General features: G+C 42.4%; 1 protein-coding gene across 7 annotated transcripts in view; it reads right to left on the bottom strand.

Moving 5' to 3' along the window:
• Positions 1 to 26211, bottom strand: part of MEI1 (meiotic double-stranded break formation protein 1) — a 212461-nt gene that overhangs the window by 78533 nt on the left and 107717 nt on the right. For all 7 annotated transcript variants that reach the window (XM_085892099.1, XM_085892094.1, XM_085892092.1 and 4 more), the window contains 5 exons: positions 20356 to 20450; positions 16583 to 16745; positions 16328 to 16475; positions 5566 to 5856; positions 5173 to 5365 (listed from right to left, as the gene is read on the bottom strand). In XM_085892099.1, coding sequence (XP_085748225.1) covers positions 5173 to 5365; positions 5566 to 5856; positions 16328 to 16475; positions 16583 to 16745; positions 20356 to 20450 — 890 coding nt within the window. The remainder of the gene's footprint in view (positions 1 to 5172; positions 5366 to 5565; positions 5857 to 16327; positions 16476 to 16582; positions 16746 to 20355; positions 20451 to 26211) is intronic.

Genomic DNA, 26211 nt, shown 5'->3' with positions numbered 1-26211 from the left:
CGTTTGACATGCGTTTGCTTCGTGGCCTAGGCATGCAACTTGTTGGGCTCTGTCAACTCCCTCCTCCTGAGGTACAAATGTGACCGAGCTTCGCTGATATCAAAAACTACGCCAAATTCACCAGCTCAGATAGGAGCGAAGACCGAGTCAAAAATGGCAGCTGAAGCCCATGCACATGGTGCCTGGTATCATGCTGATCAACATGCATTTCGGACGCAGCCTGGCTCTGAAGCCTGAAAGGCGTGATCGACTCCATCCCACTGAAGACAAGTGGGAGCGAGCTTTGATGGGATTGAAGACCACGCTAAATATAACAGTTAGGTGAGGCGGAAGACCATATTTCTGGAATACAATATTTTGCCAATCAATATGGGTTTGGGACGCAGCCGAGCAGTGCAGCATGGTGTGCTTTGTCGACTCCCTCTCACTGAGGACGGATGGGACAGATTAGGTGGGACCTGTGTGTGGAGATTATGACCGGTGGCAGAAGCATGCCATGTCCGGGCAAGCATGCGTATCTCCAGAGGTGGAGGGGGAAATGCAGCATGGATAAGGAGATGACTTGAACCATGAGCTGTGGTTCCTTCCAAGGATGAAGATGGATGCTTCAGGACCAAGGAAGGCTCTGTTCAGTCTTTGATACTTGTGAGTGCATATGACAACTGGAGGCGGCGGTGCTCACACACACAAATACATGCATAGTGATTATACGTGACATATTATACAAACACATTAATATGGGATTATACACATATTATACATATTTTATCTAAGAGCATATAAAATTGTATAGAGTGGTATGGTCCATGTATGATTCGTTAGCCCATCTCAATGTGATTAAGTAGGGAAATGTAGTTTGAGAATTGTCTTGTAAGAATGTGCACCATGCAGGGGATGGTGTGTGGAAATAATTGATAAGGGGATTAAGGTAAAGAAATTGTACATATAACTCCTTGTAATGTCCCACCAGATGAGGTCGAGAAGAATGACAGCTCTGTTGAGAGGGGTTGTGCTGTCCAGAGAGCGAGGGAGGAGCTTTTCGTCGCCTCCCGAGGGACGGAGTTTTCTCGGGATTTTTAGGATGTTTGAGGAAATTTGGGATTGCGCCAAAGAAAGGAAAGGAGATCGCAGAGAAAAAAAATATATAATTTTTTTTTTTAAATGGTTGCCTGTCTGCCTGCTTTCTCCTGTTATTGCCGTGTTCCTGCTTCATCGTTCCTGCCTTGTCCTGTTCATTGACCTGCCCATGTGCCTTTGTCTCTCCTGCTCATCTCCTCATCATCTCATCACCTACTCGTCCACCAGCAGCTGAGGCCTCATCTGGTTCACGTTCCCCATCCCCGTCTGTGAATAAATCTAGTGTGTGGCGCCATCGGTTTTATTGTTATTGTATATAATTAGATATTTATAGATTCAGTGTTCCCCTTTCTTCCCTACCTTAGCCCACCGTTGTCTCCACGATTGTGATCACCATCCCCTGGTTATTTTGTTATTTGGTTTCAGAAATAAGCCCGTTGGTTTTAAAAGTGCTCAGGTTCTCATGTCTCTCCTCGGTTCTCGCACGCGTAAACCCACCATTAATCGAACGCAATCTGAGGGAGTTAAAGCCAGTTCGGTCAATCTGTCTTGCATCGGTGTTAATCGGCCTGGACACGATACATGAATCATGGTTACTGATTATACACATATTATACATAAACATATACACACACAAGCACACACGCACATGCACACACCTTTGGGGTAAGACTAAAAACTGCTTTTACCAACACATTGGTAAAAGCATGAAAATCAAAATATTATGGAAATATTTGCAATGATCAAAAGGAAATTTTAAAATTTCCACAAATTCAAAGTAATCTTCTTGGTCATCCACATCTAATAATTATGAACTCCCATCTGTCTGGCCATTATTTAGATATTCTAGATAGAGGTTTGTAGAGATTCAATCTGGGATCATGGTATTGACATGAGCAATGATAAAAACAAAAGTAGTCGGACCCCGCTATTCGCGGGGGATACATTCCTGGAAAATTCCATGAATAGCGAATCTGCAAATAGCGGGGCATTGTTTCAATGGAAAAAGGAGGGATAAGTTCCCGGCGGTTCGTGATTCATGAGGGAAAATAAAAAATCCCGTGAAAAACCGTGAATGCGCCCACAAAAAACTGTGAATACGGGGAAAAACCGTGAATACGCAAAAAAAAAAAAAAGAGCTGGACCAGAGAAGAGGTCGTTAAACAAAAATAGAACCCACCAACCTAAATGCGATTTGAAAACAGTAGGCCCTGTGTTTTGGCCTCATTGTGGGATGTGTCAATAATGTTGAGAGCTTTAGACCTAGGAGAGAGATGTGATGCTGAGAGCAATACTCCATTGAGCTTCAGACGAATACATTGTAGGCTGTGAGTAGTGTGGTGTAGTCATGCCCGCGGGGAGGGGCATGTTCATATTTTCATATTTTTAGTTCATATTTTCAGTAGTTCATATTTTCCAAGGAACTATTTGTAATGAAGGAGAATACCCAGTCTGTGGCTGGTTATGGAGGTCAGCTTTGCCATAATGTTGGCCCAAGATAAGTTATGGGAAATGCTGAGGCCAAGAAATCCAAGAGAATAAATGTCTTCCAGTCACTGAATGGAGAGGTGGCGACTTTGTTTGACAATCCTTCCAGATTAACAGAGAGAGACTGACATTTGCCAGCATTGAAAGACATGCAAGACCAACATCTAATCACTTCCATATCAGCAGAGAATATTACAGTTGTTGTTTGGCTGCAAGTGGTGTGGGGGTACTGAACAACACAATGTGGAATCATCTGTATTTCCCTTATCTATACCAAATATAATGCAAATAATGCTATTGTCCTGATTAGATCGAAATACTTCAACATCACATGAACAAACAAAGCAATATATTTCAGAGTAACAGAAAATAAAAAGAATAAAAATACAAAAAAAGAAGAGTTCGTATTGTCCTTGTTTCATGATCAAAACAAACTACCACTACTACTATGACTATTACTACTACCACCTTCTTGTGGTTGTGGGATTGGCCAAAGGAAATAATTTGGCTCAAGTTTTTCACAAACTGGCCTAAAGGCCCAGTCACACCTTGACGTTTTCGCCAGCTTATGCCGATTTTTGAAAAAATTGTCTAAAACACTGGCACACGTCGAATACGTTATGGGTACGTTTTGGAAACATTGAGAGCACGCTGAAAAACACTGCCATACGTCGTAGTACGCTGGCTTTCATCGTACTTTGCGGTTGTCCTCAAATTTTAGCATGCTTGAAACTTTATGACTTATGCCAGCGTATGACTCACAAGTTCCGCTACGCTGGCCATAAGTTGTAGGCACGTTATGCGATCGTTGACACACGTTAATTGTAAGTTAATCATAAGTCGAAACACGTCGAGGTAACGTTTAGCGTACCCGAAACTTATTTCTAACCTATGAGTAACGTGTTGTTGGGACGTTACATGATCATTGACACACGTCGATACACGTTACTTGTAAGGTACTCATAAGTCAAAACACTTCAATGTAATGGTTTGCGTCAATGTTCCAGACTCCCTGGTTTTTTTTTTTTTTCTTCGGTATGACAGTCATGTTGACACTTCGATTTCTAGTGCGGTTATGATTTAAATCGTTGAGCGGCAGCCTATTAATTATATTATATTATAACCGCAGTAGAAATCGAAGTGTCAACATCACCGTCATACCGAAGGACAAAAAAAAAATAAAAAACAGGGAGTCTGGAACACTGACGCTAACCATTACATTGACGCGTTTCGACTTATGAGTAACTTACAAGTAACTTTTGTCGACGCGTGTCAACAATCGCGTATCGTGCGTACAACTTATTCACATCGCATGCGGAATGTGTGAGGCATACGGCAAGTACGTCGTAAAATGTTTAACACGTTTAAAAGTACAAGACGTACTCCACTTACTACGACGTATGGCAGCGTACTTTAGCATTCTATTCACGGATACCAAACTTACCCATACCATATTCGACGTGCGCCAGCGTTTTAGACGCATTTTTCAGAGGTCGGCATACACTGGCAAGATCGCCAAGGTGTGACTGCGATGTTCACACTTCCATTTCTCCGGCGGTTATGATTTGAATCATTGTGCGGCAGCCTTTTAATGGACTACGCCACGTGATCGTCGGCGATACCTGCAGCGCACTATGCATAAGTTAGACTATCGTTGGGCATAGGTTGTGAACGCTAACAACAGGTTCAGCATTCGTTGGTATAAGTTATCTATAAGACAACAAAACGTTCTGTGTTTGTTACTAATATGTTATGCATACAACCAACTAATTATGAATACGTCCGAATCTTTTAAAAAAAACATCAAAAGTTCAGCGTAAGCCAGCGTTTTTCATACATTTTGATACGTTGCCATTGCTGGCTAAAACGTCAAGGTGTGACTGGGCCTTAACCAGGCCTGACGTTTGACAGAAGATGCCCAGAATTTGGAATTTTTCAAGGTAGCGGCAACGCCTCGCCCAATCCTTGTTAAAGACACTGTGGAATAGTTTACATCCACCAGTGACCACTAACAGCTGGGACACTGAGATACATGTATATTTGAGCAACAGTGTATTTTGTGATAGAATTCCATGCCCATGAAGCACCAACCGACAGTTTCTAGTCGGGTCGAGAATCAAACCCAGGTAAGCGTGGTACCTCTGTAGCATCCTGTCGGACAACGAAACAAACGACACGAAAATATTTTGAAGAAATTTAGCAAATTTAAAATGTCGACATGAACGACAGATATAAGCAGTTTGTCACACCATGTTAGAAAGTGTGCCCATCCAACTATAGGCACACAATATTTGCTCTATGATGCAGAGCAAGTGCAATGTTGCACATAGTTTTCAATCATGTTCCTTTGCAATTTCTATTTTCCTGTGTATTCCATACATTCAAAAGCAAATATGGTCTGCCTGTCTTATAAAGGACACTATGTTTACAGCAAAAAAAACCTCTGCAAAATAACAAAATCTGTTTTTGTGCATCGTTTTTGCAGTTGCACGAGTTTGTGAAAATTATCAGTATAATATGTTTAGCCGAATGAATAAAATAATTTAACGTTCTGATATGCAAATGAGTGAAGTAAAGAAATGAAATTAGTAAAATGGATTATCGTACCCTCATGATCAAATCTTTGCAAAATATCCAAGAGGACGGCATTTAAGGTTTGGGCTAAAGAACTCGTGCTGGCGATTGCTGACATGCATACTCCCCATTTTCTGGTGGTGTTGGGACAACCATCCTCAACTGCACTCTGCACCAAGTGTAGTGCTCTTCGTGCTACACACATCTCTCCTTTGCATACCACTTCCTGCACGCGCACACACACACACACACACACACACACACACACACACACACACACACACACACACACACACACACACACACACACACACACACACACACACACACACTGAATAAACTTTCAATTTTCTTCACACCTTCCAAAAATAAAGCAGAAGAGATGCAACTTGGAATTCCATTCCATTCCCAAAAATATACACCCACCATTACAGCACCAATGGCCAGCAAGCAGCTTTGAAGCAGAGACAGCATTCTTGCCATGTGGTCTTCAGAGCTTATTGGCTGAGAGAGGTCCATCGCATCGTGTGTGTGAAGAGCAGGAAGATCAGGGGTAAATTCCATACGTTCCAACCAATGGCAAACAAAGACAAATCCCAGTGCTGAAGCAAGTGTGTCATAGTGAAAAATAAAACTGATGAAGGAAGGCTGGTGAATGTAGATGGCAGCAATGTCAGAGGGCGTTGGCAGCAAGCGTAGCAGTGATGATATGTGACTCTGTAAGTGAAAACATACACCAAATATTACTCAAAGCAATAGTCCATGAGCTGGAGCACTTACCGCTACCATCTTGAGAGGCCAAACATAGTTTGTATTTTTTGATTACACAATATGTGTGGAACACATAAAAATATGCTGGACTTGGCGGAGCTATAGCTTAGTGTCTGAAAGTAGGTCAATCCAAGATGGTGGCCAGGAAGTGCAAAAAATCCTGGTAAGTGTTCGTGATCAAACTACTGGCTACAATTTTCCATGGAATATTTTCAAACATGTTACAGTGGTTTGCTTTTACAAATGGAACATTTCTGTTTTCTATCTCGGTCTGATGTCACCATGAAAGATGGTGATGAAAGGGTGACAACTATCATTGAAAGCCGAATAAGCAGATTGCTGATTGTTACATTTTAACTGATCAAGATAAAATTTGTCGAATTACTCAGGTAAACAAGAGAAAGACCCACAATGGTCTCCGAATATATCAGGTGATCTTGTTCTTTCAAGTTTGAAACACAATCAGCTCAACAGGCACTTGGCCAATCATGAATATGTCAATGAATGCATTTCCAACAGCCCACCCCCATCTCTCTTTCAATAGATGTCAGGCATGGATTCTGAAGAAGAACAAGTTCCATCCAAGAGACATCATACTCCCTCTGCTGAATGGAAGGCATGCATAATATGTTCACGTGAAACTCCCAATGCAGGACTAGTAAGTCCAAGAGATCCGTCATCATGAGACACACTCTTTGAAGCTGCCAGGATACGTGCCTTTGGACCTATCCTGCAATTGTCATCATCTGATGATACCCTTCCCAAGATATTTTATCACAGGGACTGTCGGAACACAGACAAAAAAAGGCACTGAACTCCATGAGAGCTGGAGGTGCTCCACATGATTTGATTAGTCAGGAGCAGAGAGAGCCTTTGAGAGATCCAGTTGCAAGGAGTTCTCGGGTGTATGAGAATGTCTGTATTTGTTGTGATTACAGTGGCAAGTACATCAGAAAATCACATACCCAGGACCCTCTTATCCAGTCCCAAGAACTTCGTTCAGACGATAAGATCCTACAAGTGGCTACACTGAAGAAGGATGACAAAGTATTGGCTAGGCCACCTGTACTCAGCTAAGTCAAAAATCAGTGAGGTCAACGAGCTGCAATATCAATTCTTTGTGGCAAAGAGGGGAGAGGTGAAGTCTGGACAGCTGTCCCCGTGTCTGGATTGCCTATACCAACATTCTTTGAGAGCGAACGAGCAAGCTGCTGTGTGGTGTCGCAGTCGGGAGAAGTAGATGGTTACGGTTGGAGTCAGGAGGATGGCCACCTTGTCATTTGCTAGATGGCAGGCTCTCCAGCTCTGGGTGTAATCCTTGAGTTCATACCTTGCAAATATTCCAACGTGTGCAAGCTACCTGTCTGCTAGAGTCTTGCAAATGGGTTGAAATGTATGGACACATGTAAGCTGCAAACATGCGACAACATGAAAAATTATGACATTAAGGAGATAAATCAAGATGATCGCATGTCCGACAATGAAAACATTGACGATGATCTTGAGAGGGCTTTGGGGAATTTTGCTCGGACAGTTTGATGCCCGAGATAATAATATGCAAATGTTCTGAAGTTGTCAACAAGCTACCTGATAGGCAGTCTTGCAGAGGGACAAAATCTAAGCTGTAAATTTGCAACAACATGGAGGACAATCACCTTGAAGAGCAACATCAAAATGATACATGTATGCATGATGATATAACTATTTCAAAGATAACTGTGGTGAGAACTGTGCAGGATTTGAAAAGTGTGTTGCAGCCAAATACACAATGGCATTGATATCAGTTTGGAAACCGAATACGGAAACTGCATTATCTATTCACTTTATTCACAGAGTTGTGAAATTGTAGTATTAATTATATGGATGGGCTTTTCATCCTCACATGCTTTGTAATTCCAAAGATCCACCAGAATGCCAAGTACATGTACATGTACTGTATGTAATTGAGCAAATGCCTTGCAAGTCTTGTGGTACAACTTTCACTAGGAGGCGAATCCTATATAACTTGAAGGTTGTGTCTTATATTACTACTGGACCACCCCCCCCCCCCTCCACTATGTCCCCCATTTGTGTGGCTGCTGCTTGCTCAGATTTTAAAACTTTCCACCATTTAACTACCATCTCGAATTGTGTCATCTGTCCAACTACAGTGTTGTTCGTCTAATTCTACAGTAATAACTGGGAAGAACGGTTGGAAATGGTGACCAACATTTTGATAACTCGAGTTAACCAATTTATGGCCGCCATCTTGGAATGGATCATGTGACGTCAAAATAAAACAATTGTGACAGTTCACGATTATGCATCCGTCCAACAACCGTGCCAATTTTCAAACCGATCGGCAATCATTTGGGACTTGAATTTCAATGATAAAGACTTTTCTTTGAAATTCACTGTTGTTTGTATGCCCTATTGAATAGACCCACATTTGGACACTAAGGTTCAATTCTGACTTGTCCATATTTTGTTTTTATGACCTATAGATATAATGTGTTCAAAAAAACATCATTATGTTTAGCCCCTCAGAGTGGTAGCATTAGCAACAAGTAAAATTTCAGGTCCGAGCTCATGGACTGTGAGGACAAATTTCAGTTTGCATGTGGAACAAATATGTCACAAACTGTTTGTCCCTCAAAACCAACCAGGTGAGCAAATTCTATCTGAGAAGGAAAAATAAAATAAAAAATGACCGTTTTTACAGCCATTTTCCCCTGCTGTGCAGGGGTTTGGCTTTTTTCTTGAGGCAATTTTTTTTTTATGGCCGGATGCCCTTCCTGACGCCAACCCTGGTCGCCTCTTACGACACACAGGGATATGGTACACCTATTCTAACCGGGGCATACACTGGGACCAGTACACTGGCACTCATTTCGCCGACCTCGGAAGGATGACAGGCTGAGTCAACCTCCTGGTGTTAATTCAGTAGCCAACGGGGCTTGAACTCAGGACCCTTGGATCCCAAGCCACCACCCTAACCACTAAGCCACACCAGGCTTTATCTGAGAAGGAAAAGCAATTGAGAAAATAAATCAATCAAATTTACACTTTCAAATGATAAACAATACAAAGAACGAAACCAGCATTTACCGATTATAACTATTACAACTACCACTTCTTTAATTGCCCTGATTATTCCCAGCTTCTTGGAGGGTCAGCCAAGAAAAGTTTTTGGCCTAAGTGTTTCAAAAACAGGCTGGTCAGGCCAAATGAAGGATCAATGGCAAAACAAAAGCCCTCTTCACAAAACTACATTGTGAATTAGGTTTCAAAAGAGCGATTGATAACAAAATGCATGCGAAAACTGTGAAATCAAAGGACATCACTTGAATATAACGAGAGAGTTCATAGAACACCTTACCCTACACTGTCTTGAGAAGCAAGGACATGGACGGAGTCGGCGTGCAGCAAATTTGATTGGTCATGAGGACGTAAAATGCCGTAATATTTTGTCAAAGTACTGCTAAACAGAAGGGTTTTGAAAGTGCCAAAAAGCAATTTGTGTTCTGCAGTGTTCAAGTATGTAATTCAATTGAAATAAAATGGAGATTTTAAAGGTGAAAGAAAAAAAATTGGAAGTTTACCACCATTGATGCAGCTTTTTACACCACCGTATTTAACACGGTATATTAGTTAATCGTGCCTGTTGTTTGCGTCCTTATAAACAGTAAGTTTCCTGTTTGGAATGATTTTCAATTTTGTTTGACTGCCAGACAGGCAGACAGTCGAAAAATTATCTTGCTCCTCTGCGCATGCATGATCAGGATGAATTCAGAACCAAAGTATTGCAAAAACTACAGGCTCGTTTTCCGATTTATGTTCTGATTTGTGTTCAAAATACAACATTCAATTGAAATCAAGTTGTTCCTCGAGCATAAATTGACGTTTCTGGACAGACAGACAGAAGTGAACGAATTCCTTAATCCTGCCTTTCACTTCATGTGGGCGGGGTAATGAAGAACTAGTCTTGCTGGTGAAGGTTAGTGTTTATCTGCATCGGCAGACAGGTATAACAATAGATTAAAATAACAGAATGTTGATTTAGGTATGCTAACCACTATGGGAAGCAAGGAGAAGCTGATGTTTCATTGGCAAAGTCTGATGTTTGAGTGAAGCTGATTTAGGCTAAAATTTGGAATTCAGCCAGGAATCTGGCAATAACCTACTGACTCTTCATGAAAGACCCCATGGAATATTTTACATGCACCAACTAATGCTAGCAGACAGGACACCCATCTCAATGTCCATCCGAGGTGCAGCACTCTTTTGTGATGCAACACCATGCCTGTGATACACCATTGATTTTGCTCACGAAGATTGCATCCTTATGGAGAGGATATTTCCACCACAATCGGTGTATTTTAATACCTGCTCCTACATGCACTGGCACTATGCCATACATATTTACATAGAGAGAATTGGGGTACTCCTTAAACGCTGAAGCCCCGGGACTTTAAAATGTTTTTATCACATAAAACCTTCCCGTACACACCGAGAGTACAACCATGAATGTTCAGCCCATGCCACCAGCGGTTCAGGGGTGGATACAAGTCAAACAAACAAAGACACTTCTTCAAATTATCGTATGATGATGATTGAAGCAACACCACCTACAGAAATATTAAAAGTAATGATAAATAGAACCAAATAACTTGGTAAAGAAAAGAGTAATCATCTACAGAATGTTTGATTATAAAACGCATTTCAACAAAATCAGCAAAACGCATCCTGTATATGAAGTTGGATAAAAGAAGAGAGTATGGGCCTGGAGATAGGGTGAAAGGGGTGGGGTTATAATTTGCATCGACAATGAACGGGAGAGTTTAGGTTGTGTTACTACTCGGGAATGCGTTTCTAAATTGCTATCACCATCGTCCATCATGTATCATCATTTGGCCTGGCCAGCCTTGGCTGGGGTAACAATAATGGATGGGTCGCTACTCCGAAAAAGAAGTTGTGGGCAAAAATTTGGAATTTTGCCAGTGCTACCCTACAATAGCTCGCATAATCATCACAAAGGACACTGTGGGATCTTTCATGTCCACCAAGTAATACCGGTAGACAGGACCCCCAGTTTAACATGGTCAGACAGACAGGACAGGTATGGGAGCATGTGCCAGAGTAGTGCATCGCTGCATCCACTTTCCACCGGTACTCCAGGGGACCTCCGTCTGGCCATCCCTAAGGCAGATGCCAGGCACATCCCCATCTCCTTGAGATGCTGATCAACCTGCTGCACCCACGAGGCACGTGATTAACAGCTCATTGGCCTCCGCCACTCACGAGGCTCGCTCACTGAGAGAATCTGCTGAGCAGGATCAGTGTCAGAAAAACGAGCCACATGATCATACTGATGCTCATGGACCATGCAGGTAACAAATCTCATTTGAGTCTCTCTCAGCAACCGCTTGTTGGACACAAAGTCCGACCAGCAATAACCAAGGATTCTTCATAGAGACCTGGTTCCAAAGGAATTGTCTCTGTCTCAGATCCTAGGTCAGAGACCAAATCTCACATCCGTAGAGCAAGACTAGAAGCACCAAGGACCTGAAGACTCGGACTTTCTTCCTCCCGCACAGGTACCGGCAAAGAAACACCCCATGATCCAGTGAATCCATGACTCCCCATGCCCGACCCAGACGTCTATTGACCTCTGGCTCATAGCCAGTAGAGACATGAATATCACTGCCAAGTTAAGTGAATCTATCCATGACCTCAACATCCCTACCACAAACAGGTGCAGACAAGATAGCAGCATCCAAGATGTCATTGAAAGCCTGGATCTTCCTTTTGACCCAGGAAACCCATAATCCCAGTGGCTCAGACTCCTCATTCAGCACCTTAGGCCCCCCAAAAGGATATCCAGTCTCCGCAAAGATGACTGCATCATCTGCGAAATAAAGGTCAGAGATGTTGACATTCCCAAATAATGCACCACAGCTTGATCTCTCCGACATCCTCACCAGAACCCAATCCAAACAAGCGCTGAAAAGTGTGGGGCCAGCACACACCCCTGACGAAATCCAGTAACAACTGGAAATAAGTTGGAGATGGTATCACCACATCTCACAGTACTCTCAGCACCAGAGTAGAGTTCAGACAGCAGGTTGATCAGTTTTGGTGGCGCCACACAAAGAACAAGAAACTTCCAGAGCAAATCCCGATTCACTGAATCTAACACTTTGCAGAGATCAACATAGGCTACAAGCAGCCCCTGCCGAAATTCTCATCTGTGCTCGGTGAGGACACGAAGAGCAAGGATACGGTCAATCGTTGACCTCTTTGGTGTAAAACCTGACTGCTCTGGACACTGGTGCTCAAGCAGACGGTGGCGAACCCTTTCAAGAATTATCCGAGCAAAGACCTTGCCCGGCACTGAGAGCAGCATCACCCCTCGTTGTTGTTGCAGTCCTGGCGATCACCCTTCCCTTTCCAGAGAGGGACAACAAGGCCCCTCTTCCAGTTATTTGGGATGATGCCTGTGTTCCAGGCAGAGCACAAAACTGCATGCAAGACATGAGTGCAGCATTTCCACTAGCCTTGAGTAGTTCAGCATGGATGCCACAGATCCCAGAAGCTTGACTCTATTTCAAGCGGATCACCACAGCCTGTGTTTCCACAAATGAAGGTGGATCACAGTTGGTTGGAGGGTCAGGAATAGGGCTAGTAACACCCCTGACATCCAACTCAACAGATGGTGGATCAGCCTGGTACAGATGCTCAAGGTAACCAGCCCAGTGGGCCTTCACTTCAGACTCCTCTGTCAAGAGCCTACCACCCTCAGCTCTGACAGCAGTACACCGAGGGATGGGCTTGGTGGAATGCAATGCGTGAATTTCCTTGTAAGCAGGACGAGAATCACTTGACCACAAGTGATGCTCCACCCCCTCACAGACTCCTCACACATAGGCCTCCTTGTCCACCCTGAGCGCACATACAGTTTTACGCCTCAGCTCCCTGAAGAGCTCAGCTCTGCCATTAAAGCCTGGCCCTGTGACTCTGGTCAATGGTATCCAGGGTCCGTCGAGACAAAATTCTTCTTCGACCTATGGTGAGTTCCAAGACATCTACCGGTAACATCAAAGATGATGGTCTTGAAGGCACTCGACAACTCTTCAGGATTCTCCAAAGCACCCATGCGCCCCAAATCCCCACTCAGCCTGTTCACAAACTCCTCAGCTACCCTCTCATCCTTGAGCTTGCCAACATTCAACCTAGGTTGGAATGGTACCATCCTCCCGGATTTACGCCGCAACTTCAGGGTTGCTACAATAAGCTGATGGTCGGTATTGAGGAACTGAGCCCTCCGGTAGACCCTGCAATTCTGGATCACCCTTCAGTGACGATCATCGAGCACATGGTCAATCTCCTTTGCCACACCACCAGGGTTGGAATTCCAAGTCTGGCGATGAGCCTGTGGGCACAGAAACCTTGAACCGGCCACCCTAATTCCAGGACTTCTTGCAAAGTCAAGGAAGTTAGTGCTATTCTGGTTCACAGTTCCAGACCCATGGGGACCAACACATGTCTCAAAACCATCCATAACAGTTGCAGTCGATGCATTTCAATCCCCTTAGACAAGAAGAGTACTTCTCGCCTGGGGCACTGATCAATCACAGACTCGAGCGCGGCAGAGAATGCGTCCTTCACGGTGAAATCACTCGCCTCAGTCAGAGCATATACAAAGACCAGGAAACGACACCCAAGGAGTTACGAATCCTTTGTCTCATAATACTCTCGTTGACCGGTGTTTCCTAAATTATCATTGGAGTTAGCTTATTAGACACAGCTCGAGGAACTCTTTGGGCATGGTAACCACCAGAGTGACCAGACCAATAGTAGTGTAACCACTCACCATGATCTCGCCACTTTCTGGTCTCTGAACCTCAGAGAGTGCTGCAATACCTATGTTCAAACGCTTGAGCTCAGATGACAAGAGACAGGTGATCATCCTCTCTTAGAGATAGGACATTCCAGGCACCCACCTGAAGAGACCACCTCAGGTTAACCCAAGGAGACCGCCGTCTGGTGGACAACACCTCAACACCACTCCGCCACACACCACCGCAATCTGACCCTGGAGATTTACCCTGTGGTTTTCCTCCTGTCATCAGGAATGGGGGTTCCGAAGGCTTTGCCCCAATCCTGTCATCCGGTGAACTGCCCTGCGAAGGGCCGCAGCACAGGAGGTACTCGCACAGAGTGGATTCTCTTTCTAAGAGGGAAAACCCTCTCTTCCTTTCTCAAAAAGAACAATTGGAAATAAGTATCAAATCTCAAATCTTACACTTCATTTCAAATTATATCAACTGCACACTCATGGCCAAACACAAGTTGTTAATTATGTACAAACCCATTAGTGTTGGCTCTAAGGATAATGGAAATACCTCACAATTATAACTCGCAAATATGACAATCCACCAAGATCACCACATCATATGGTGCGATCCCTGTGCTAATTGGGTGCAGCTACAGTCTGTACTATTCCATTTAAAAAGAATATAATTTCTCATTTTTTTCTGATTTAATTATTCTTTTCTTCTTTATTATTTAATTTTATTTTGCTGAATCTGGAGGGTTTTTTTTCATTTTTTTCTGAGTTTCTTTTCTGTGTTTGAGTTTTTCCAGTGCAGTATTTCCAATGTCTTTTTTTGTTTGTTTGTTTGTCACTCCTTCCTCCCAATCCGTTATTTTTTCTTCTGAATTCTTTTTCCAGTTTTTCTGCAATATTAAGTTTTTTCAATTTTTGTTTTTTCTGAGTTTTTTGGTTTCATTTGGAGCATTTTCTATTAAATTTCTTGTTTCTCATTTTTCCTTTTTTTCTGAGTTTTTCATGAATATTTCCGTATTCTGGCCTTTTTCTGATTTTTTTTTTAACAAAAGATTCCTGAATCTCTTCCCGTCTTTTCTTCTGTTTGTTTTTTTTGTTTTTAACTTTCTTTCTTCTGAGGTTTTCTGTTTTTTTATTCTCTCAGGTTAAAAAAAATTATGTTTTTAGAGCTTTTTCATGTTCTTCAGTATTTTATCTTTCACATGTCTCTACTTTTTTACATTTCTCTTTCATCATTCTAATTCTTGCTTTTTCTTTTCTTTTATCTCTTTTACTCTTTATCTAACTAGTGTAGGGAGATGTGAATTATTGTGAAATTTTTCTGTAAAACTCACTCAGCCACGCCTGGATGGGTTTGAGGGTAGAGAAATAGCAGTTAAAACCCAAATCTTATCCAGATTCCTCCTGAATACTCAATCTTTGCTCTTTACTTATTCGGATTCCTTCTAACTTATCAACTTCTAACTAGTACGTGCCCGTAAAAAAAAAAAAATACTAATAATAATAAATAAATAAACCACTCAGGCCGTTTCTTCCTCTCACGTGTCCGTACGTGCTTGACCCGGAAGTTCGATATTATTCGCAATTACGATTACTCGCAATTTATTTTAATACCTAATTATTCAATTAGCGCCAACGTATTTTACCTTTTCGCAATGTCGTGGCAAGGAAAAAACAAAAAGAGAAGATAAGAGAGAGAAAAAAAAATTACTTCCTAGTTCAGAGCATACCAGCACTCTGATGTTCCCGAAATTTATACACCGTCTAATATGAAAACGATCATAACTTGGGCCATTATGTTTATCTATAAATGCGCATAAGAAATCGAGAAATTATTAGAATACACGAAGTCATCACTCTCCGGAAGCCCGTACGTTGTAACCTGTAATGGATCCGGAAGTCCGTACGTTGTAACCCGGCTGTGCTTCCCTTCACCATCGGCCACGCCCATGCAACAACGTGTCTTGCCATTGGTTGGTAAATGGCCATAACTTGGGAAGCACTTGTCCGATTAATATCAAACCTTGAAAAGGCACATCCTCAGGTCCCCAGCAATATACCTGGCAAGTTTCAATTAGATCAGACCAGAAATTGTCGAGAAACAGCGGTTACACACACACACACACACACACACACACACACACACACACACACACACACACACACACACACACACACACACACACACACACACACACACACACACACACACACACACACACACACACACACACATTGCTGGAATTTTCGATAGATGACTCCAATGCAGTATTTGGTCTTCCGTTTGATTATTTTTTTCTTCTGACCGTTTCTCTGGTTGTTGTTTTTTAAGCTGTTTATTGAAGGTATTCTGAGTTTATTTTCTTTTTTTTCGTATGTTGTTTTCCCACAATATTTGGAGGAAAAACATTAGATTTTTACAATTATGTGTTGTAAAATGTATGATGAGCTCAACATTGTGAAAGGCTTGCTATGGAAGTCTCATGGCTGCCCCAAAAGCCACTACATTGGTGTACCAAGTCAAAAGGTGCACAAGGTCATGGCTTCTGCACATGGCAACAAAAAAGTTGGAGGCAATATAATACTCACAGGATTAATCTCAGGGCAGCAGTATTCAGAGATTGAAAGAAGGTGAAACAGGATCCGGAGAGTCAAGCAAGGAGCTGTAACATTGACACCAAGCAAGCAAAGCACAAATTCCTGCAGAGCTTCAAACAAAACAGCATCTTCTATGATCCTGGAATATAATGTCATACAACAGTAAATTGTCTATTGGATCATTAACATCATGTGCAATGAACAATGGCAAAATCAATTATTGTGACTGGTAATAACAGAGCTTACCTGTCTTCTTTCATTCGTGCTATCCACAGCAACACTATCAAAGCAAGCTGCAAGTCAAAGATGGCTGGCTCAGAGGCAACTCGCAGCAGCAACAGCAATTCAGGCAGAGTAGCAGTCAGCTGAGGGACTCCTCGCTCAAGCACCTCCATCATGGCTTTCCACTCTGAGGAACAATGAAGAACACAAATAACTGCAGAAGATACTAGAAGAGCACTCAGTAGAGCGCATACCTCCACCACGCAATGCCAGATCCACGAGAACATATCGGGCCCATTACGTTTTTGAAATATCATGCTATACAGTATTATATCATTTTTGGCCCAATCTCTCAATGGTGAAGAATCACTTTAAAAATTAAATAATTCTCGTATCCAGATCCGGATTTGGATCTTCATCAAATTGAATCAATTTGTCCTTGCCACACACCCAACATGTCCAGTAAGTTTCATCCAAATCCGTCCACAACTTTTTGAGATATCGTGCTATACAGGGTGTCCCAAAGAAATATACAACTTTTCATCTGCAAAGAGGATGGTCATAACATATATTTTAAAAAAAGATATATGGCTGGATAGAAAGCTGAAAGGTTGAAGTTTATTGTACCAATGTCAAAATTGCCACCAAAATTTAAATTTTGGTATAGAATCGTCATTTTATTTTAGACCACATGTTCGACGTAGACTCCATGTTGTCCGATCACTGCCTGCAAACACGTTGTCATGTTCTCCATCACCTTGGGAAACATTTCCTGAGGTATGTTCTGGATTTCTCGGTGGATGTTTTCCTTCAGTTGATCAAGAGTCTGAGGCCTAGGGTTTCCATAGATGCTGTCCTTGAGATACCCCCACAAGAAGAAGTCTGGAGGAGTAAGGTCAGGGGAATACGGTGGCCACTCAACGTCTTTGTAGAGGGGGATAAAGCGGCCCTCAAAATGTTGGTTGAGAAAACGCCTTGTTTCCCTGGCTGTATGGGGTGGTGCCCCATCCTGCTGGAACCAATGGGTTCTCATCTGGATCAGGTTGTTTCTCCTACGGGCCTGAGTACGTAGCTCAGGCAGATAGAATTCCTGAATCATTTCGCGATAGTTCCTCGGGTTTACTGTGAAAGTGCATCCCTGGTCATCTTCAAAGAAGTATGGACCAATTATCCCATACCAACCAACCGCCACCCACATGGTGACTTTGAGAACAGATCAAGGCACCAGTTCAGTTGATGCATTACCAGGATTTTCAGTTCCCCAGTTCCGAAAGTTTTGCTTGTTTACCTCCCCGGACAAGTGAGCATGGCATTCGTTTGTCATGTGAAGTTTTTTGAGGAAGTCTGCATCTTCCTCCAACTTACCTGAGAACCAATTTGCAAAGTCTAGTTGTTTGCGTTTCTGTTGATCAGTAAGCACCGTTTCCGTTTGAATTTTGTATGGAAAGGCATGAATGTCTTGGCGAAGGATCCTCTGAATTATGAATGTTTGCCTCGGCAGAAAGTCGTCGAATCGATTTTTTGGGACTCTGAACGACCGCTTGTCTCACCATTTCCATATTTTCTTCACTACGACCTGTCCTCTTCCGACCACTGTGACCCTTGTGAAGGTCACAGATGGTTCCCACATTGGTAAACTTTGCGATGGTGCACTTTATTGTCCGAAAATTTTGTGCATGGCGCAAGTGGATATCGAAATGTCTCGAGTAAAGACATTGCACCTGTATGACACTTTTCGTCTGGTGCTAAAGTTCAACAATTTTCGTCCGTTGTTGTACGGTCAGTCTTGGCATTTTTCTGGCGCTTGCTTGGTATCAAAATAAACTTCAGGGTCTCTGCAACAAGAAATGAAGCATTAGTGACAAAAGTACTGCTTTTTTAGGATCAAACGAAGCATTTTAAAAGTTGTATTTTTTTGGGGACACCCTATATATTATTTCAGCCATGTGTCTCAATGGTGAAGAATCACTTAAAAATGATCAGATCCAGATCCTGATTCAGATCTTCACCGAAACAGAATCAATTCTTCATTGTGACACACCCAACATGTCCACATAGTTTCGTCCGAATACACCCACAACTTTTTGAGATATCGTGCTATATATCATTTTTGGCCCTATCTCTCAATGGTGAAGAATCACTGGAAATATTATTGTAGTCGGATCTGGATCTTCACCAAAATCGAATCAGTTCATCCTTGTCACACACCCAACCTGTCCACAAAATTTCATCCAGATCCATCCACAACTTTTTGAGATATCTTGCACACAAACAAAACGAACAGACAAACAGACAGAAAGGAGTGAAAACTTAACCTCCTTCTCCTTCAGCAGTAGAGGTAAAAATCACAATGTTAATTTTCTGAAACGATGAATAGAATACACTTCTGATATCATATATTATTGTTATTTTTCAGTGGTCCTATTCATCCTTACTCAAAGTAAGGAATTGTGAAAGTGAGGATACATTTTTTTTTTATCTGTTGTGATGCTTTAGCATGACAAGTGGGTGCACTGCCATTACGGTTGAAAAAAATAAATCAATAAATAAATGTTGCTTAATGGTTTGGGCCCAGTCTTATTCCTAACCTATACAAATGACCTCTCTGAGGCTCTGGAAAACTCTCTTCCTTTCTGCAAATGACTCTATATTGTGTCAAATCGTACCCCATCCATCTGACAGGCAGACGGCAGCTGCATCTCTCTCTCTGATGATCTGGAAATGATGGGACACTACACTGATAAATGGAACGTGTCCCTCAAACCTGGAAAATCTCAGTCTCACCCACCCTATCACTCTGGAATGATGGTCAAATTAACCCATCTATTTCCTTCAGGCTCTTGAAATTCTCACCATCAGGCATGACCTTTCCTTGGCTGATCACATATCAAAGCTGGCCCCCAAAGCCAACCACAGACTGTGCATTCTCTGTTGATCCGAGGCTTTCCTTGGAAAATCAGAGCTACTCACATTATACAAGGCCTTTGTCCATGACTCAATGGAGTACTGCTTCCCACTATGGGCTGGCACTCTAGCATCACATCAGTCTCTGTGAGATTCTGTGGAATCCAAAGCTCTCAAAATTATTGGAATCTCCCATACTGAGGTTGAAGCACAAGGTCTGTTGCCCTCATATCGCAGGCAGGTCGGTGGTCTCTGTGTTTTTCTTTCTTCCATCTCTTTTCTGATATCACTCCCTGTACTCTCTGTCCAATGACCCTCCTAATATACTCCAGGATGACGAGTGTTTCCAGTAACCCCCTCTCGGTTAAACATTCCAAAATCCAGGCTGACTGCACACCTCAACTCTTTAATTCCTCACTTTTCCTGTCTATGGAAGCACCTTCAAAAGGCTGTTTTGCCTCACTCTTCCCTTCAGCCTTCAAGCAAGTAGTGAACAGCCATCTCTTGTCATCCCCAAATCTGATTCATTATCTTTATTACCCCCATTAAGTTCTCTTAACCTAACCATCTTACTGTCTTTCTGTCAGTTCTACCTTGTTATTCCATTAGCCTCAATCCTGCAAAGAAAAAAATTAAGAGAAAATTTGCAATGCATCTTTTTTATCCTTTTGTGTATGCCTATTGTCATCATTCCTTTATTGTAATGGTCTGATCAGTGATATAATTGAGTCATATCAAGTTTGGCTTCACATTTGAATTATTTTATCCTGGTTCTCTGTACCTAAAATATTTAGCAAAACAAAACAGTACAGAAGAACGAGTAGTGGATGTGGGTGAGGATAAAAAATTCGATCATTTTGTGGAATAGAAAGTAGATGGATCACTGTGCATACCTTGTTGCAAAAATGAAGGTAGTGTGTCAGGTGGCAGCAATATCAGACAAAGTTTGCAGAGAAACTTCGAGCATATGGCATTCAGAGATTCATTCCTGCGATTAAAAAATGAAGTCAAAGTCTTGTGTTTATTTGGAAGATAAAAACAGTTAAGGGTAAGATTTTTAAAATGGGCATTTATTAAAGGAAATGAGCACCACTTTCTTTGTTCAATAAGTTGAGACTGGTTTGCCCCATGCAACTACTTTCAGGGAGAACAGCAATAATAAAATTATACAAGATCATAAACCAGCAGATATACCCGTCAAACATGGGTGATGGGAGAGAAAAGCACATGATAGGATGTGAGGGCCAGAGAACCAAAATAACGAATAATTCTGTGGCAAACAGAATAAAAGGAAACTACAACAATCCCATACCAGTTGGGCTCGAAGCACTGCCCAACGGAATACGATATCATCCGTCTTAGCAAACACTGACAAAAACATAATTTTAACTGGGTCGAACACAAAAAAGTTGGAACTATATTTAGATGCCTTCAGAATAATGACAGGAAATTAATTATACCTACATTGGTAACAACATACAAAGAAGAGAGAGAGAGAGAGAGAGAGAGAGAGAGAGAGAGAGAGAGAGAGAGAGAGAGAGAGAGAGAGAGAGAGAGAGAGAGAGAGAGAGAGAGAGAGAGAGAGAGAGAGAGAGAGAGAGAGAGAGAGAGAGAGAGAGAGAGAGAGAGAGAGAGAGAGAGAGAGAGAGAGAGAGAGAGAGAGAGAGAGAGAGAGAGAGAGAGAGAGAGAGAGAGAGAGAGAGAGAGAGAGAGAGAGAGAGAGAGAGAGAGAGAGAGAGAGAGAGAGAGAGAGAGAGAGAGAGAGAGAGAGAGAGAGAGAGAGAGAGAGAGAGAGAGAGAGAGAGAGAGAGAGAGAGAGAGAGAGAGAGAGAGAGAGAGAGAGAGAGAGAGAGAGAGAGAGAGAGAGAGAGAGAGAGAGAGAGAGAGAGAGAGAGAGAGAGAGAGAGAGAGAGAGAGAGAGAGAGAGAGAGAGAGAGAGAGAGAGAGAGAGAGAGAGAGAGAGAGAGAGAGAGAGAGAGAGAGAGAGAGAGAGGAGAGAGAGAGAGAGAGAGAGAGAGAGAGAGAGAGAGAGAGATATACATACACATATACAGTGCCTTCAGAAGGTATTCACAGCCCTCAACTTTTGTTGCGTTACAGCCTAAATATAAAAAAATGCATTGAATTTAAATTTTTTGTCACTGAGCTACACAAAATACCCCAAAATGACAAAGCGAAAACATGTTTTTAGAAATTCTTTTTACAAATTAATGAAAAGCTGAAATGTCTTGCATCAATAAATATTCAACCCCTTTGCTATGACACTCCAAATTGAGCTCAAGTGCATCCAATTTAATTTTTTTTTTTTTTTTTTGTATACCTTGGTCGAGGCTCGTATGAGAGCTAACACACAACTCACAGCAAGGGGGCATGAGACAAGAGGGGCGGGAGTGGAAGGGACAAAACAGTGGGGAACAGACACATTAGGTGAACTGTGGAAGGGAGAGGGATGGGGATGGGACGGGGAACATGGCGAAGAGAAGATGGACATTTCAGGGACTTTCAGGAAGGAAAGCAGGAGAAATGAAGGAAGTGGGCTTGGGTGGATTATCGGGGGTAGAAAAGATCGAGGATTTGGATGGGGGAAGATAAGAGGTGGTGGTGAACAGCTGTTTTGAAAGCCTGGAGGGAAGAATGGGAAAGAATAGAGTGAGGAAGTTTATTCCAAAGGCGGGAAAAAGAGGAATGAAAGAGTGAAGATGAGCAGTGATTCGTGATTTTGGTAGTTTTACCAGAAGGGGGTTGTTGGCGGACCTTGAGCGCCCTGTGGAAATGTGGTGGGGACAAATCGCAGAGAGAGCAGGGGGGCAAGGCTGGAGAGGAGTCGGTAGAAGACAGAAAGACCACCGACCAACCTGCGGTGATTGAGTGAGAGGCCCAAAGACTCAGCTTCATTGCGGGAGATGCCGATGATCTTAAATGCCCTGGTTTCGACAGCGTGAAGCCGAGAAAGGTGGGAGGCAGGAGCACCAGCCCAGAGGGGAGAGCAGTACTCCATCAGGCTACAGACAAAAGCTTTGTAAGTGGTCAGGAGCTCAAGAGGGCCGAGGAAGGACTTAGCACGACGGAGGATTCCCAGTCGGCGACTGGCTTTTGAGGCGAGGTTGGAAATGTGACTTTCCCAGGAAAGGTCATGGCAGATAGTGAGACCTAAAAGCTTGAAAGAAAAGACTTCTTCCAGAGGATTGTTGAGAAAGTGGATGGGGGGGTTTTGTAAACGGTCCTTTCGAAGAGACATAGTGAGAGTGTGAGATTTGTCTGGATTGAAAGACATGTTCCACGTGTTGGAAGGATGATACTCCAGGATGACGAGTGTTTTGAGTGACGATTTAATCATCCTTGAGATGTCTCGACAAATTGATTGGAGTCTACTTGTGGCCATTTCAATTGAGTGGACATGAATTAGAAAGAAACACACTTTTCTATATAAGGTCCCACAGTTGACTATGTCAGAGCAGAAACCCGACCATGATGTCCAAGGAACTGACCGTAGAACTCCTTGATAGAATTGTGAGGAGGCATAGATCTGGGGAATGGAATAAAACAATTTCTAGAGTGTTGAAAGTTCCCAAGAGCACAGTGAGTTCCACGATTGGGAAATGGAAAGAATATGGAACGACCCAAACTCTTCCGAGAACTGGCCATCCGACGAAACTGAGGAACAGACAAGAAGGATCTTGGTCAGTGAGGTGAACAAGAACCCAATGACCCCTCTGACAGGACTACAGAGTTCCTTAGCTGAGATGGGAGAACCTGCCGGAAGGACAACATTCTCTGCCGCACTTCACAAATCTTGGCTTTATGGGAGAGTGGCCAGACGGATGCCACTCCTGAGAAAAAGGCACATGACCGGACGCCTGGAGTTTGCAAAAATGCACGTGGAAGACTCTGAGAGCACGAGGCAAATTATTCTGTGGTATGATGAGACAAAAATTGAACTCTTTGGCCTGGATGCAAAGCACTACATCTGGTGGAAACCAAGCAAAGCTCATCACAAATCTAACACCATCCCCACCATTAAGCATGGTGGAGGCAGTATCGTGCTATGGGGATGCTTTTCAGCAGCAGGGACTGGGAGACTTGTAAAGATAGAGGGAACAATGAATGGAGCCCAAATACAGGCAAATCTTTGAGGAGAACCTGCTTCGGAGTGCAAAAGACATCAGATTGTGGCAAAGATTTACATTCCAACAGGACAATGACCCCAAGCATACAGTCAAAGCAACACTGGAATGGCTTCAGAACAAGAACGTGGAATTCCTTGAGTGGTCCAGCCAAAGCCCAAACTTGAATTCCATTGAGAATCTGTGGAAAGACTGGAATATTGTTGTTCATTGATGCTCCCCATCCAACTTGACAGAGTTCGAACAAATCTGCAACAATGAATAGGAGAAAATCCCCTAATCCAGATGTGCAAAGCTGATACAGATACCCAAGAAGACTTGAAGCTGCAATTGCTACCAAAGGTGCATGGATAAAGTATTGAATCAGGGGGTTGAATACTTATTGATGCAAGACATTTCAGCTTTTCATTTTTTAATTAATTTGTAAAAATTTCGAAACACATGTTTTGACTTTGTCATTGTGGGGCTTTTTTTTTATGTTGAAGGCTTCAGTCACGGACTAAATAGTCCTCATCAAGGCCAAGCCCGAATAAAAGAACTGCATTGATAGAAAAGCAAGGAAAGAGAGAATAGTCTAAGAGTTTTAGAGGAAGTAAAAGATCTGCTTTTTGAAAAGGGGAAAAAGGCCTTGCTTATGTCCAGAGAGAGGAGTATTTTTTTAGCTGCATGAAAAGAGATTATAAGGAGGGACGTAGGATTGGTGAGGGGAGCATCAGAGGGAGATGGAATGTTGGAGTCATCCAGGATGGATTTAGAGGAGAAAAGAGAACCAAAGAGTTGCTTTATCGGTTGGAGACAGTGACAGTATCATCGGAACGGAAAAGCGAAGAAGAGGTAGAGCGACAGAAGTTGTTGGAGATACTTTTAGCTAAGGATCAGAAAGATCTATTTGTGAAAGGAGATGAGAGGTTGTCACATTTCTTTTGAATAAAGGAATGCTTCACCTCACGAATAACATGTTTGCAATGATTTCTGGCAGATATGAAAGCTGAATGCGAGTCAGAGGAAGAAGAGTTTTTCCATGTCTGATATGCATCCCTTGCACGAATGACCGCAGAGCAGGAATTATTGAACCAATAATTGGTCGGAGAGAAAGACTTGAAAGAGAAGGGGATATAAGCCTCCATTCCTGCAACAATAACCTCAGCTATACGTCCAGCAGAGAAAGAGGCATCGCCCGAGGAGAGGCAGTAGTCTTTCCAGGGAAAGTCAGAAAAGAAATTTCGTAAACCAGTCCAGTCAGCATTGTTGAAATGCCAATACTGGTGCTTCATCGGAGCAATCGGATGAGAGGAAGTGGTGGTAAGTAAAGTGATGTTCACAAGATTGTGGTCAGAAGAACCGATTGGAGGTGAAATTGTGTCGTCGTAATGCAGCGGATTGGAGGTGAAGAATAAATTCAAAGTATTGGTTGTGTGGTCACGACGATCTGGGATATGGGTAGGGTGGGTGATAATTTGTTCTAATCATTAATAATGGTAAATGTAAGAGCTTCAACTCCCCCAACATCCGTGTGGGAAGATTTCAGCCACTCCCTGTGGTGTACATTGAAGTCTCAGAGATAGAGAAATTCTGCTTGAGAGTGTTCGGATGTCATGGCCTCATGGCAAGAGTTAAGATAGTTAAAGAAAGCAATAAAGTTTGTAGAACTGGAAGAGCAGTAAGTGAAACAGAGAAAGATAGTGATGGTTGGGAGACAAATCTTAAGCCAGACATCAAAGTTTGGAGATTGATGTTGGAGTAGACACAGACCCCTCCTTTGAAGCAGAATCATGAGTGAAGGTTGTTGTTCGAAATGTTATAAGAATTAACAAGAACGTCATGTGATAATTGAGTCTCTGAGAGAAGCAAGATATTAGGAGAGGAGCTTGCTAGATTGTGTTCAACACAGGAAAGATTTGAAGAAAGACCATAAATGTTGGTGAAATGAATTGAAAATGAGTCACGTTGGTTCAAAAGGCAAGGGTCTTTGGAGAGACTGATACTACTACTACCTGAGCCCCCCTCTCGTTGGCAGTAGAGACAGGCAGGTCACCGGAGATTCTTCGCACCACATAATTCCGGGAACTAGGGGCCAATGACTTTTCAGATTTTTAACCTCTGCCATCGAAGATCGGAGGTTACTGTTTTCACCCCTTTCTGTTTGCTTGTTTGTTTGTTTGTGAACAGTATTACGGAAAAACTCCTTGACGGATTTCGACGAAACTTGGTGGGGGGATTAGGTATGGTCCAAGAATCATGCCATTAGATTTTGGACTAGTCCAAAATCCAATTTGGCCACTATGGCGGCCATTTTGAAAAAACATTTGAATTTTTTTTTTTGCATTTCCATGTTTTAAGTGATTTCCAACACCCCCCCCCCCCAAAAAAAAAATTGTTAGAGAGAAAGAAAAAAAATTTGCAACTTGTTTTTCAACAAAATTTCAATTTTTTTTTTTGCATTTCTACATGTTATAAGTGATTTCCAACAAAAACATGCCAAAATTATAATTGCGGCTGATTTTGGAACTTCAGGTGGATATACCCACGTAAAATCAATTTCTGTCTCAAGGAATCTAGTTATGACGAATGAATTGAGTATATAAAAGTTAAAAGTAAAAAGGAAAGTTGCAAACTATAACTCTG

The sequence above is a fragment of the Eptatretus burgeri genome, chromosome 8 (assembly GCF_056783735.1).
Source record: "Eptatretus burgeri isolate ZD-2024b chromosome 8, Ebu_testis_v1, whole genome shotgun sequence".
NCBI classification, from domain to species: domain Eukaryota; kingdom Metazoa; phylum Chordata; class Myxini; order Myxiniformes; family Myxinidae; genus Eptatretus; species Eptatretus burgeri.
This window is presented reverse-complemented; position numbering and strand designations above follow the sequence as displayed.